Source organism: Sturnus vulgaris, chromosome 12, assembly GCF_052056855.1.
Source record: "Sturnus vulgaris isolate bStuVul1 chromosome 12, bStuVul1.hap1, whole genome shotgun sequence".
Classification (NCBI taxonomy): Eukaryota; Metazoa; Chordata; class Aves; order Passeriformes; family Sturnidae; genus Sturnus; species Sturnus vulgaris.
In genome coordinates, this window is record NC_142254.1 from 3,265,801 (window position 1) to 3,281,323 (window position 15,523).

At 39.6% G+C, this 15,523-nt stretch overlaps 1 protein-coding gene and 1 long non-coding RNA gene across 3 annotated transcripts in view; one reads left to right on the plus strand and one right to left on the minus strand.

Annotated features, from left to right (window-relative positions):
- Window positions 1-15,523, plus strand: part of LOC148222336 (uncharacterized) — a 105,036-nt gene that overhangs the window by 3,789 nt on the left and 85,724 nt on the right. The window contains exon 2 of the long non-coding RNA XR_015806190.1: window positions 13,282-13,412. This is a non-coding gene — a long non-coding RNA (uncharacterized LOC148222336). The remainder of the gene's footprint in view (window positions 1-13,281; window positions 13,413-15,523) is intronic.
- CHST8 (carbohydrate sulfotransferase 8) overlaps window positions 13,716-15,523 on the minus strand; it is a 182,887-nt gene continuing 181,079 nt past the window's right edge. For both annotated transcript variants that reach the window (XM_088171818.1, XM_014881899.2), the window contains exon 4: window positions 13,716-15,133. In XM_088171818.1, the coding sequence (XP_088027944.1) occupies window positions 13,985-15,133 (1,149 nt within the window). In that variant the 3' untranslated portion in view covers window positions 13,716-13,984. The remainder of the gene's footprint in view (window positions 15,134-15,523) is intronic.

The following is a 15,523-nucleotide window of genomic DNA, read 5'->3' on the forward strand; positions in this document are numbered from 1 at the left end:
GCTTTCTGGGAATTGAAGTAAAGGGAATAATTGAGGGTCAAAGGGCAAAGACAACCCAGCTGGTCATTAATCTAAATTTGCATGTAGAATATAGCTGTGGAGTTGTTAATACACTTTCCCCTCTCACCCTAAACAAAAGAAATAAGATTTTGCTCAAATCTGGCTTTAGAGCAATTGAGGAAAAATAGGGAATTTTGAAAATTAACTCTTTCAGGTGCGGTATGTGCTGGTGTTCTGGTTTTTTGTTTCTTTTTTTTTCCCAAGAAAACTTGGGCGCGTGTTAGGCTTGCTGCAATTCAAATAAATTGAATTTCAACAGAGTAAGAGCAAAACTGTCAGTCTTTGTGCAGCTCTGAATGAATGTGAACTGTAGGAAAGGCATGACAGGGGTGGGGATTCTTTGGTAATTATTTCAACTGTGACTTATCAGGGGCAAGGTTGCCTGTAATCTCTTCTCCTACACCTACACTTTGTCAGTCTTTTTATTTGTCAGGTGGGGTGCTGAGAGTAGAAACCATCTTACAGTTCTAGCTACATTCTGTTTGGAAATTAAAGACTTTACAAAATGAAAGTAAGTTGCCTCGCTGTGGTGTCACTCAAAGCACTTAATGATCTGAGATAAGAGAGGATTCAAAAGGGCCAAGAGTTGCTCTAAATAGTGTCAGAACTGCAGCTCTGTGAAGAGAAGTACACATTTTTGAATTGGTAAAAAGGAGTTGCATTAATTATATGGCATGCCACGCTACAACATGAACACCATTAAAAAGCCAGCCTTTAAATCTTAAAACACTTCTTGTTCCTACTATCCTCATTATTAACATCCCTATTCTACATTAATGCCTCTGGCAAGAGGTGAAAGCTGTTCAGGGTGAAAAGAAATTAGTTTCATTTTTCAGTAATTATGGGGAATACTCTTCACTGGCTTTAGTCACCCTCTCAAGTTATTCTAGTGCTTCTGGTTAAAAAGATCCTGATCTATGGTATTTCGCTAATGATCAACAGTTTTAGAAATGACATTTTTCAGCAGCACACTCTCTATTATTGGGACAATCTTTTCCTCTGGGCAGCTGCCAGATTTTTCAAAACCAATGGGAAAGTTTATGAAAGGTTAAGTTCCTTTCCCTGTCCCTGCCTTCTTTATAAACTTGAGATCACTATTGCTTAGGATGCAAACTAATGTTTCCAGTTTTCAAAGGAAAAGACCACCTCTTCCAAGACAGATATTTAAATAATCTATGACTGTGGAGAAATAACGAGATAAAGGTAGAGACCCTAAAGAGTATGGCAAAGATTACTTGGAAGTGAAATAACAGTGTGCCAAATAGTTCCTATCATGCAATGTGGGCAATTTTCTATGGGTAAATAAAGTATCTTAATTTGTCAGGTGCATTTTCCTTGTTCTCATTTCAAGTGGTCCTTTTGTTTCATAAGGTTGAATGACAGAAAAGTAAGAAAATTGCAGTAGGAAATGAAGATGTGTTTTGACAGATGCATTCTGGAGGACTGAGTAGGTATCTTCTACTCAGTAACATGAAAGTTAATTTTGTTCTTTCTCATCATTCTGAAATGTATTTATGTGGTACCTGGAAACAGCAGAGGCCAATCAGAGCTGACTCCTGGGTGTCTTTCTACTGGAATGTACTGTGCTGCTGTTTTAGTTATTTGCCAGTACTCTTATTCTGTCTCATATGAAGTCTTGATTCTCAAGTTATAGAAAACTCCAGGAAACATCCAATGCATCCATTTATAGAGTCTTGTAGAAGATTAGCAACGGTTCAAGCAATAGCTCAGGCACCTGATTTCTGTGACCATTTTCTTATTTGCAATAAATTCATTCCTCAAGTGGCACCATCTGGGCCCTTTGCAAAGTGTCTCTGGCAGTTCCCCTGGGACTGTATGAAATGCTCTGTGCTGTGCAGGAACTGCTGCTCTTTGGGGCATGGCAGGAGACCACGACACCTCTTCAGAGTGTCCTGGCCACAGAGCTACAAAGTCTTTCTTGCTGGAGTGGCCTTGGCACCCCCAGATATGTTTGAGACCTTTCATCTTGGACAAACTTCATTATGACAATTTTTGTCTTTGAACAGCTAATTGAACTGTTCACCTTTTTACTACATTAACAATTCTAATTTAAGTGATCCTGGCTGTAGTTACTCGATTTTTGAAGCAGATCAGCACTCTGTGAGCAAGAATTACTTAAGCTTCTTGTGTTTGGCATTGTATTTGTAAATGATGGCAGCATCTTTCTTTTACTTCTTTCTGAAAGAAAAGTTTGCATTTAAAAAGAATAATAATTTCTTTTCTTGGTTAATAGCTCTATTAAGTACCTACAGAACAAAGTATCATAACTTAAATGCTTTTGATTAAGGAACTTAATTAGATCTTAAAATTCTACTTCATCCAGTGAAATACCTTATCTTCCTCAAAACTGGAACAAGGAAATCTTCAGCAAACTGCAGCAAGGTATTTTACATAAAAGGTTTATACTTTGCTGCCACCAGATCACCTGTGTAATAAAAACACCTTTATTCTTTAAGGCTACAGGCAAGCAGTAGGATGCAGAGAAACATATTGGGACAAGCTGAATGAGACTTCCCAAAGAATATCAGAATTTTTCTTCTAGTGAATATGAAATCTTGCCTTTGGCACTAAGCTGTATTGAATTCTTCAGAAAGGAATGAAAGGGAAAATCTTTTTCTAAGCAGGAAGGTAACATTGAATGCAGAGCTGGAATGTATGGATTTCTACCTTTTCTCCATTTGGTGCTTTGATTTGCTTTCCCTTTGCCTTGACTGACTGTGCTACAATGCCACTATTTTTTTCAGTTCTTTAGAGCTGAAAATACTAACACACAATACTGGGATTGGTGAACTCTTCATCTGATCAAATGCCATATAAAACCTTGCTTCTGTTTTATGGTAAATATAAAATCTCACATTGTTATGGTATGACAAAATGTGTCCTTTTTATTTTAATGCTTGATTATGAGCAGTCCTTGATCCTTTGCTTGTGGTTGTTTTGAGATATGTTTGGTAAAAGCTTAAAAAAAAGCAGTCATACATTGATGCATAAATATGGTATCAGAAAGACTTTCACTGCCTACATTTGGGGATCCCTTTTTTAAAGAAAAAGTCTCTGGCTTTGCTTACCTGTACCTCTAGATTGACTGTACAGATGTTTTTAACTGTATTAAAGACCTTGATGGGTAGACAAGATTGACCTTGTCTCTGCTGTGAGTGTGAGGCTCTGATTATCCATTTTCAGCACATCTGCCCTTCTGGCCCACTCAGTGTTTGTGGGTTAATCTTCTAGATTTGTGGAGAGGAACAAGTATTAGGAAGAAGGAGGTTAAATTGAACTTTTTCAAGGTGTGTGAGCATGACTTGGAAGATCCAAAGGTATAGTTATTTGTAGATATGCTAATATCAATGCTTATTAGCTACAGAGGAGCTGTAAGGGGGAGAAACTGAAGAAACAGGGAATGAAGAAAGCTGATTTGGGTGGTCTGGTGCCCAGTCAGTTCTAAAATATCTTGACCTTGAAGGAGAGAGCCTGAAAGCCTGAATTTGGTCTTGCTATCTGGCACATTGATTGAGGGAAGGGGAAAAGACTGAGGGGGAATTCTTACAGGAACAGTAAGAGTAACATAGAAGAGAAACTGTGAAAGCCAGGATCAGAAGGTGATAAATAGATGAAGCCCTGTGGAGAACATGTATTACTGTAGTTTAGAAAGGAAATTTGGAAGTGCTCTTGCCAGAGGAGGGATGTGGTGGCTTTTACCAAAGCTGGGACACTTGTGGAAGGACTACAAAGATGTGAGGGGCATGGAAACCATAAAAGAAAGAAAAATGTCCCTGCTTCAGCTTCTGTTAGGTGTGAGGAATACTTCCAAAGCACTCCCACTGCAGGAGCAGTCCTGGCCCAGCTGCAGTGTGTAGTTGGTGTGTTCTACCTTGGGCAGATCCTGTAGTGCTTCACCCAAGCCAGTTCTTCCTCTCTTCAGAGATCCTGTGTAACCTTTCCCTTTCCCTTTCCCTTTCCCTTTCCCTTTCCCTTTCCCTTTCCCTTTCCCTTTCCCCCTTTCCCTCTCCCTCTCCCCCTTTCCCCCTTTCCCTTTCCCCCTTTCCCTTTCCCTTTCCCTTTCCCTTTCCCTTTCCCTTTCCCTTTCCCTTTCCCTTTCCCCTTCCCTTTCCCCCTTTCCCCCTTTCCCCCTTTCCCCCTTTCCCTTTCCCTTTCCCTTTCCCTTTCCCTTTCCCTTTCCCTTTCCCTTTCCCTTTCCCTTTCCCTTTCCCTTCCTTGGCTTTCTTCTTGGCACAGGTTCTGTCCTCCCTGACTTTTAATGGACTGATTTTTGTGCCCTAATCCTGAGGGGCCACTGAATGAGGGAGGGTATTTATAGTGAGCTTTAGTGTGCTTTGGTTGCCTGATAGGAAATTGGCCCCTGCAAGGGAAGGTAGGCTGACCTAACCCTGGTGGTGCTTTGTGAGGACATGTCATCTGGCTGGGTCAGGGGAATGATGTAGAAAGTATTTTAAATGTCAATGAGGAGCAAAATTCTTTAGGCTTTGAATCTTAGTGAGTTTTTGCTTGATTTAGTCAAACCCTTCCCAGATGCCAGTCACCAATGAGACTACTCTGGAAACTTGAAGACTTGAGGGTCTGTCTGATCCACAGGGGAATCACTATCAGCCTAATGGGACCTTGGCTGAAACTTTAATTACAAGAAGACAGTAAAAAGCACTGTTTAAGAACAAAAAAAACCCTTATCAACTTTTGTTGCTAGTCTAGTCAGGCTAAAAATTCTGCTTAATCTTAATGATTAGTAAGAGTTCTTCATTCCTGTTAAATAAATTACAAATTATTCAGAGGCAGTATATTAAAGGAGATCTAATCAAGATATCCAGAATATTGTGACATATTTAAATCCCATAATATTTTAAAAACATATTTTTGAGGGAGTAAAGATACTTTATATACAATTAGAGGCAGTATGATTAATAACCTTGGGCTCAGATTTGACTGCTTCCTTTGGGATTTGGGTTTTTATCTATACCTCTGGAACCAAATATATGCTTTAATTACCAATCAGTCAGTGAAGGCAGAACTGAAGTGTGCATGTATCTACTTGGATTTGTATTAGCATTTCTTCCACAGATTGGGATTAGTGAGGCTGAGTGTATCTGCAGGTTTTGATTGTTGTCAGGGAGAATGTGAATCCACACTATTGACTTAAATTTTCAAATCTAGCAGACCTGTCTGTTTTTATGCCACATGCTACACCTGCAAAAGGTAGGTTCTGGTGCAGGTAGTGTTAAATGCAGGAGCATTTAAAAGTTCTGAGAAGATTCAGGCCATTTCAAACCAGACAGTGTCATTTCTCCCCAGCCCTGTTTCATTATGGAGGTTTCAGGAGGAATATGAGATTTTGATATGTGATAAAAAAACCCATTTGGTTTGAAACCATACTACAACATAAAATCCGAATTGAAGACAAGAAAAGAGGAGCCAGATATTTTTAAGGTTTGGATAGTCAAAGGTTGATACAAAGTGGGTGAGTGGATAATGCTCCCTAAATAGCTGTGTCAGTATTTCCTTTCACTGCAGAAACAGGCGACTCAATGCCTTCTAATCCAGTGGGATTGGGAAGCTCAGGATTTTGGAAGGTGTTACCTCAGAGTACTTTGCTTGTCAGGTATAGCTGCAAGGAAAGAGGTTTCTGAGCTGAAGGTAGGGAGTGGGAAAATGTGTTTGAAGCTTGTCTTTATTGTAATTCTGAGTATTACTTTTTTCTCACAGTCTAAAATGGTGAATAGTGGGAAAGAAGTAGCTCCTTGTGACAGGGGATAAATGGGGTGTACTATCAACCCTTTTATCTTCTGAATTTTTCTAAAATTGATTTTACTTCTGCACATGTTCATTCTGGAGTGTTCATAAGCTGTATTCTTTTGTCAAGTATGACAGGCTTAGCTTTTATTCTGAATGGTCAGTTTTGAAACTCACTGTGAAAGAGCTCCAAGGTAAAATGTTTTTGATAATCACCAGTTGCTGTGTGCTTTGTAGACTGTAATATAAACCTGACATTCAATTTTGGTGGGATGATCTAATGAAGTTCTGAGATTTATTTTAGATAATAAAAATAACCCCCCTTTTTTCAAGGATAAACATGGATGAATTGTCAGATTCATAGCCCATCTCATATTATATCTGCTATGCTTTCCACAGTGCCTAAAATGGTCACTGTATGCCTGATTTATAAAGACAGTATCACCTTGATGAGTACACAGTGTGTCACTTGAGCAGGATTCATGTCTTTATGGATTTCAGTGGAGAAATATAACGTGAGACAATATAAATATTGCAGCTGCTTGCTCTATCACATTGTCTGTTTTATTGGGCAGGTTACCTGTGCTGTAGTGATGTTTTTTTTGGTTGGTTGGTTTTTTTGTTTGTTTTGTCTTGGTTTTGGTTTTTGATTTTTTTGTGTTTCTGTTGTTGTTATTGTGGCTGTGTTTGTTGCTGTTTTGCTTTGTTTTGTTTCCTGGTATTATTAAGAAAACAATATTCTGGTAACTTTGGTGGGGAAAACTCCTTTCCATTCTATTTTGCAATAGGTGAATTAAATGAAATTGAGATCATTAAATAAAATGAAGTGTAAAACACTAAACATTATACCATTCTGCATTTTCCTCCTCACCAGAGATGGGGAAAGATAAGTGGAGCAATTCTAGAGGGGACCCAAAGCAGTCAGATAGAGGTAAATCACAGCCTGAAGCACCCAGTCACCTGCCCTAAGTGTGAGCTGCCTACTGCTAGGTTTAGGAGTATTGGTATTATTCTACAGATTTGTGAATGCATACTGTAGAAACAGGTCAGCTGTTTGACATTTTACACAGCAGACAGCTCAAAGTGTGTCCTGTGGACTTCAGTGGAGGGAACTGGATGTGGGCTGGCATCACCTTCACTTGACTTCTCTGTGGCTCCACCATGGCACACAGGAAGGGTTATACTGACTGGGTGCACACTTAAAACAAAGATAAAAGAACTTTTTCTTGTGATCATAACGTGTGTTAGTCTGTATCCATGAATTTGAAGGTGAACTGTAGCCTGGAGCTTTCCTTTCTTGAGAAAGAAGCCACCTCCACTAGTGTTTAATGGGTTGGGACAAGCTCTCAGTGCAGTTGCCTTGGGCCATTGCTTCCCATGCTGCTGTTCTCTCTGCTTGAACATAATCTTAACACCTTCTGCAGCTCGTGACATGCTTATGTTTGGAAATGTTGAGAGGAAATTACCTATATTAAGTGAAAATAAATCTGGACAGAATTCCCAGATTGGAGCATAACTGTGGAAAGGTTGGATTGTGAAAGCCTCTTTCATTTTCCCTAACTTGACAGTATCATTTCCATGAAAAAAAAAGATGACATTATTAGAAAAGATCACCCATAGAGATCCCATAAAGCTGAATGTGAAACATAGGGCCAGCATTGCTGTAATTGTTGAATTTAAACAGAAGAATTTGGGTCTCATGCAAAGTAGGTACACAATGGAAAACTTGACCTCTGCTGCAATTCTGATAGGTGTGTCTTCAGGTAAAAAAAAAAAAAAAAAGTTGGTGACAAAAATGGCAACAGATGGCAAAATTTGAACGAGCTTATTTGTCAAATTGTGTAAAAGTCACGGTGGCACAAACTGCCTGGAAAATGACTCTTGAAGTATTTATCCACATAGGATATGTTGGATTTATCCACACAGGATATGTTGGATATGTAGGGAGCATATGTTATGTACATATGTTCTTTACTAGGTGCAAGTTAGTTGTGCACTAACGTGTGTGTATGCATAGGACTTCCCAAAGTGTCATTTTAAACGAAATATTTGGAGTTCTTCCTTAAACCAGACCAGGAAATATTTTTACAAGGTTGAATGTTTCTCTTAGACTTGTGGTAAAGCAATCATTCTTATTCTCTTGCATGAGTCACAACTAACTGTGTCAATTGCTTCACAATATATTACTGAAATAGTTTGATGGCAGTGAGCAAGGCTTAGTCATGTCTGTCTTCCTCTTCTGTGCCAGTTCTGGACTGTCTTGCCCTCACTGCTCAAGTGATGCACTGTGTATAATGCTTTAACATATTCCAGGATTAAACTGAATGTGGAATGGGGGAGTGCCTGCTATTCTCAAAACTAGAATCCATTGTGAATCTTTACTGCATGTTTAATTCTGGGCACCTCTGTTGGAATGGATAGTTCTGAGAAATTTTGGCAAAAATGACTTACCACGGGTAAGTATCTGTTGTCACTAGTGTAGCTAATGGAATAAGATGTCTTGTTCTTGACTCTGGTGCATTTTTACAGCAGTATCATGCTGGAAGACATTAGAGATGTTTGTTTGCAGACTTACCTGTGAGATTCCAGAGAGAGAAGCCAAGAAAATTGCTGGTCCTTCTTAAGTAGCTGTTGTCTTTGGACAAAAATTCCATGCATCTTGCCATATGAAGCTTGAGACACTTCCCAAGTCATTACTCAGGAGCCTGCAGGTGCATGCTGAGGCTTTGAAATTCCCACTCATAACAATACCAACCTGACAATCATCCCTTGAAGCAGTATCAGCTCAAACAGGCTGTGCTCAGCCTTGCCTCTCTCCTGTGCTCTGAAAACCAAGAGATGCTGCATGCAGATGTGTTCCAGAGTCAGGGAAGTTGAAATGGTGAGGCTGGGATTTGTACAGTGTGTTCCAAATATGCTCAGCTACCTCTGTGATTTCTTGTTGGGGGTAGGAAAAGAACATCCTTCATCTGAGTGTCAGCAGCTTGGATCAAGAAAGTAACCATGGCTAAGAGAAACAATATCAGAAAATAAAGTTCCCTTTTTATCTGTTCATTCCTGGTAATGTACCAGTTGAATTGTCCTGACAAATGAATTTGTACTGTTGTACAAAGACACTAAAAACAACTATGTAAAAGACAATGCAGATGCTTTATATTCATTGAACTAATTTTCTAATTATTTTTTTGGCATTATATCTCCCTCCATGCATTTGCAAGTTTGTAGGTGCCTTAGTATGTATGATGCTATTTGCATAGGGTCTTTTTCTATGGACTTTGTATGTGTGCATAGAAGCAGATAATTGTTCATGGATTTGTCATAAGTGTGCACTTGCTGTCAGTGATGCCCAAACAGGAAAAGCAGTGCAAAGAAATGGAATTAGGTTCATGTACAGTGTGGTGCATGCAGTCCATGTGTGTGCCTCTCCCTTACTCTGTGTATCCCTCTCTCTCAAAAAGGATACTCTTTGATCATCCAAAGAGTGGATTTTCTCAGTGAGTTGCTCAAATGAGGCAGGAGAGGAAGGGAATCACCAGAATTCAGTACCTACAATTAAAAAACTTTAAAAACTCTTTACTTCAATCATTATATAAGAGGAGCTGTAAACCAGTGAACCAAATTGCAGAATCAGTTAAGTTGGAAAATACCTCTGAGATCATTGAGTCCAAATTGTGGCAAAAAAAAGTGAACTGCTATCCTATTAATTCATATTCTCTTTTGACATTGTGCAGTCTGATGTGCTTAAACATTGGTGATTGTTATGGAAGAAAGCATTGAAACCCCGTCATGGAAATTCTGAAAAGTTATGGACAGAAGGAGTTAAGAAAACTAATTTTAATATTTTGATTACTTTATTTTTGGAGGCATAAGCCACTGTAAACTTATGGTATGAGGTCAGCCATGGTAAGTAAATATGGTAATGAGGGGACTTGAATGATAAAAACCCCAGCAAATCACCATTACTCAATTTGTGCACATTGCAAGGATGACTTTTTTGGGTACATAAAGGTCTCAAGAACATGATTTTGTTTAGATCTCAATGAATTTCATTTACAGAGCATCTCAATATCAAACTCTTAAATTATCCCCTAATTAAAATATTATAGCTGTCTTCAGTTTCAGCCTCTGCAAAAGCAGATAATAAAGTGCACACTTAGTTACACAATTTGTTTTTATGCCTATGAAAATCCCTTTTTCTGCTCTAGGCTTTAGAGCACTTTGAGGAGTGTGGTGGGAGATTCTGTTCTGCTGTTTGTGTGCCTTCACACCTCACCTGCTGTGGCTGCTGTAGCTGAGTCCTTTCCTCTGAATCAGCCCTGGGGGTGTTTGACTCCATAGAGGAGCTGATGGAATCCCAAGGTGGGATTTTAGGAGTTTTCAGTATATCAGGTGTATTATTTTCAGTCTAATGGAGAACTGCCCCGGATGGAATCAAGTGAGGTGTCCCCAGTGCTGGCAGCAAGCCAGGCACAGATGAGGGAGGTTTGTTTAAGCTGTGGGTGGGGAAGATGCTGGGGCTCTCAGTAGCTGTGCTATTTGCAGTTACTGACTCAAGGGTGGGCAAAGTTCTAGGACAGTAGGAGTTGTGAGTGGAGGGGAAGGGCAGAAAAGGAACAGGAATAAAAATATTGAAAAACTTAAAGTGAGAGCTAGGAGTACATTCAGTAATCAGTCCAGTAGCAACAAAATTTACCTCTTACCTAAGATACCTCAACAAGAATTTAAAAACCAATTGGATTAACAAAATTATTTTGTCTAATATTTACCTTGGCTGACCTCTGAGCTAAACTATTTGTTTGAAAACAGGATTTTTTTGGTGCAGTCTTTGATTTCTACTTTCCATAAGAAATGAAATATTTCTCTATGAAGAGAAGGATAAAATATAGGAATGAAATCAGAATGAACACCTCTGAAAAAATTCAATTGCATTGAAATGAAAATGCCAAGATTTTATATGTGGGGGAAAAAAGACAAGATAATCCAAAGGGAAATAAGCAGTCTGAAAGCTTCCCACAATCTAGTCAAAATTATTGCTTTTTACTTAAAATTTTTTCTTGACATGAAAATATTAGTTTACTTGTCTGCTGCCTTGGATTTTTTTGTTCAAGATATTGCATTTCTTCTGGGTTTAAAATGTATCTTAACAAATATTCTTTTAAAACTACTTGTTACCTTGTTTCTGCTACTCAGAAGGGAATAGGAGCTGAAAGTAACAAAGCCAAATTAATGCAACTGGCCAGTATTAAGTACCTGTCAGTATTAGAAGGATGCTTCTATCTTCCTTGAGAAACTGTAAACCAGATACTACTGTGCCATATCCAGCTTGTTATAAACATGCAAATCATTGATCAGTTGTTGTTTTAAGAGTGCTTGTTATCCCAGACAAGATAAACCCTGTCAGTCTTCACCTTGGTTTGTCATTAAAAATGTAACTTCCCTGTTGTTATCTTTTACTGTAGATTAATTAAAATAGATGTGGAAGGGGTAGGTAAAGCACAGGTTTGATAGAGTCAGAAGTGCATTTTTGCACTGGTATTGCTGTCATTTTCTTCACTCATACAGTGAGCACTGCTGCTATGGAATGTATCAAGCACTTCAGATGTAAATGTGACTGTATGAATTTATGTGGATTTGTAGATTAAGCTGAAAAGGAACTGGGAGGAGGCAGGAGGAGGAAGGAGAGTCAGGTCTTCGATGTGAATCCAGCTGAAGGATTAAGTCCCTCAATCTTACCCTTAAAGCACTCTAAAACTAGCAGAGGTGTGAATCCAGATGATGGCCAGCTTTATTCTGGTTGCCTCACAGAGCTGCCCCATGCCTCTGCCTGTTCCCTTTGCTGCAGTGCTGCTGCAATAAGGTGAGCTGAGATTCGTCTCCCAGGGGAAGTTCAGCTGCTGACTGGAATGAGCTCAGCACACTGAGCTGTGCTACACTGACCTGCTGGCAGGACCAGACCCTGAGAAAGCCTAGGAGGCTGCAATATCCCATATGTCCTCTCCTTGTGTTGGTGACTGTAGCTGCAGACCATCAGTTGCATCAGTCAGAACACCATCACTTCTCAGAGCACTGAATATTGTTAAATGCTAAGGGTGGCTTAACTTCAATTCCTAGTGGTGGTCTTGGCTATGACTCCTCACACCCCAATCCACCCTCCAAGAGTTCCCACCACTATCAGAATCTGCTCCATCTGCACTAGGCAGTGATGCCTGTGCCTGGTTTTCCCCTGGATGCTCCTGTCTGTGGCTGCTGACTGAGGCTGCTGTGCCTGCCTGCTGCTGGGCAGTCTGAGCTCACACAGCCCTGCCTGCTCCTGCTCACCTGAGCTCGACCAGCAGAGACACTGCTTTGAACACAAAGGCTGTTCTGCAGTCCTGTGAGCAGACCAACAGGTTTTTGAGTGTATGGAAAAGTGGGATGGGTGGGGGGCTGCTGCAGCAGCAAGGCAGTGATGAGGTGCTTGGGCACAGGGAAGGGTAACTGGTAACATGGTTCCACATTATTTTTCTAATGCAACCAATTTTTCTCTGAACAAAGATGGAAAATGTGATGTCAGACTTGTTATATAAAGTATTTGTCAGAGAAGCCTTCACTACAAGACATTTGGAAACAATTTTTTCCCCATTAAAATTTTTAAAACCCGAAAAATATACTGGGTGTTTCTGAGGAAACTAATGCCAGTTCTTGTGATGCATGACACTATCTCTATGAGGATCTGAACCTGGAAACAGATTGAAACAAGCATTGTCTCTTAGGTGTTTGCATTTGTACAGTGCCAGTTGTGGTGGAATTCTTGGTTGTGAAATACAAACTCTGGAAGTTACTGGGGAGTCCAGGTTTGGCATTGTGATGGAGTTTGATCCTTGTTGCAGTGTGGCCAGCTTAAATATCGTGTCAAGTGGATAAATGACATGTAAACAAGATTTCTGTATACAGAATTTGAGTGAAAATTTACAGAGCTGAGACTGCTGGTCTCAGCAGTTGGTCAGAGCATGGTGCTGATAATGCCAAGGTTGGGGGTTTGATTCCTGTATGGGCCATTCACTTGAGAGTTTGGCTTAAGAATTCTTGTGGGTCACTTCCAAACCAGAATATTCTGTGATTAGAGACAGTAACTAGTGGAATGTCAAGTACTTTTTTCTCATAAGACACTGGTAGAGATGAGAAAGTCCTCTCAAGCACAGAAATTGAACTGAAACACCTGGAATATTTTTTTACATGTTAAGTTAGATATAATTGTTACTAAAATAAGCAATTGCAAATCGTTTGCAGCAATGAAAAGAACTATCCTGTTGGGCAGGAAGTGACATTTATTCTTGCTTGTTATTATGATGGAAAGATTTGATATTCCTGGTGACTATGAAAATTAAACCAGAGATTTATGTTAATGCAAAGGATTAAAGGAATTTTAATAACACTTATAAAGATACAAATGTTCGCCTGCATTTTATCTTTCTGCAGATGAACGTGCCATAAGGGAAATATCGAAGGAGGAGAACACATCCTCGCTCTGAATTGCAACATCTGGTTTAATACTGCTCTCACATGGTCATTAAGTATTAGTTGTTTTCACCAGTGTGCTTATGAACAGTGTAAGTATGATTAGACTTTTTCTCCCTAACTAATTTAAGAATATCAGGAAACTGTGATCAACATCCACCTTCAAACACATAGGGCCTGTGTATGGCTTCATGCCTTGACCAGTTCAACAAACTGTAAATATTACCCAGTGTATTTTCTTTCTTGCTACACCATCACTTAAAGACTTATTTTCTGAAACAAGAAATTTCTGAAATAAGAAATGTTTGAAATACTGGCTGCACTTCAGAATTGCCAGCTCTGTTTCCCTCATTTCAAACACACAGACCCCCAAGTGCAAACACAGGCCACACCAGCCTGGAAAATTCTGTGCTTTATTTGGGGGCCCTGACATATTATACATATATGTACATACATTTCATATGGAGAAATTATAGAAAAAAATATGATTTGAAAAAGGAGGCAATTAAGGTGAAGATGTAAACATCTGTTTATATTCTGGTTTGGGTTTTTCCCTGCTCTTCAACCAATAGTTTGCTAACAGGTAAGTATACATAAACAGATGCCACCTGAATTTGTCACACAATACAACTGATGTGACTGTGGAAATATCCAGGCTCTCAAATTAATATAAATCTTCAAAAGGTTTTGAGTAGTTGAACATCAAGTAATCCATATAGTAAAAGTCATAGCTTTGTTGTCGTTGAGAAGGAGAAAGCTGTGCAAAATACTGTTGTGTAATTTTAGTGGTAGTTCTTTCTTCATTGGAGTGGCGATCTTTAAACTTGGGGAAAGTTAAATTTCGTGGAGCACCAATTAAGTGCAAGAAAAAGTTTGCATCTTCTTCCATGCTTTCAAACTTCCCAACGAAGTCGTAGTCTATCAAACACGGGCTGCAAAGCCTATTGACATGATCCCAGTGTATATCCATACCCACTGGCCTATGTACATCCAGGAGATACTGAATGAACTCTTTAAACTTGACTCCAGAGCCTGTCCTTAATGCTTCTTTGGTGGCATTGACACGGTACCTGGAAATGATGGCTTTTCCAAAGACCGGGTGGTAGTAGTTGTTTGGATGCTCAAACTTGTCCCTGAAGGCAGATACCAGCTTTTCAAAAGGCTCACGAATAAAGAGCATCTTTGTGTAGGTGTTGAGCCTGTGATAGATGCCCTTGTGGTCGAAGCCATCCAGCCGTTTCAGGTAGTTTCCATAGTGCACCGTGTTGTGCTGGATGTCCTTTGTGGAGGAGGCCAGCCCGTTCAGCACCATCAGCACCCGCTTCCAGTTAGAGCAGCCAGCTTTTGGTACCTCACAGTATAAAACTCTGTACTTGTCTTCTACAAATATTCTAGACACATGATAAGGAGTGATTATTCTTCTGTTATTACTCTTGTATTTTGAGCACGTTTCCCTCATAATGCGCTTCCTTTCTCCTTGGATCTGATAGAGACTTTTCCACTTGCTGTTGTTTCTATCCTCATATTTGAGCGTGGGCAGGTTGAGAATGGAGCTGTTCATGGAAATCAGAATTGGGCTCTTTTTAATTATAAACCTCCTCCTGCGTTTATAGAGCTTGATGGAATTAATTTCTTCACCTTTCTGTTGATCTTTCATAGCAAACATGACGCTGCTTTGCCTTCTGTCAGGGTTTTGAAGCTTGGTGGGCACACTTTCAGATGGCTCTGATGAATTGCTCTGCTTAACTGCTGCTGCTCTGTCTGCAGTATTTTTTCTTAATCTTCTATCCTGGTTATTGATGGAAACACAGTCCTGAGGAAAAATAGATTAAAGATATTAGCAAATGAGAGATTGTCACTGCTTACAGCTTTCACCACTTCGTGTGGATCTTTTGTAACTTTTAGAACTGTACAACAAAACATGTTGCCACCAGCCCTCAGCACTGCACTGTGGTACAGGCTCTTCTCTTGTCACCTTGCTATGTGCTTATCTGAAACTCAAAGGCAGAGATGAAACTGGTCTAAATTTCCAGTAAATTCTAGTTCCCATTTGGGTTTAATTGTATTACTGTATTTTAGGTGGTGTACCCAGACCTTGACAGATACTTTTGTCTTAGATGTTGTTGAAATTTCTACAAAATAGTATCTGAGTATTTTGAAGACTTGCTTAATTATTCCAGAGGGGCCCTGTTGTCACACAAAC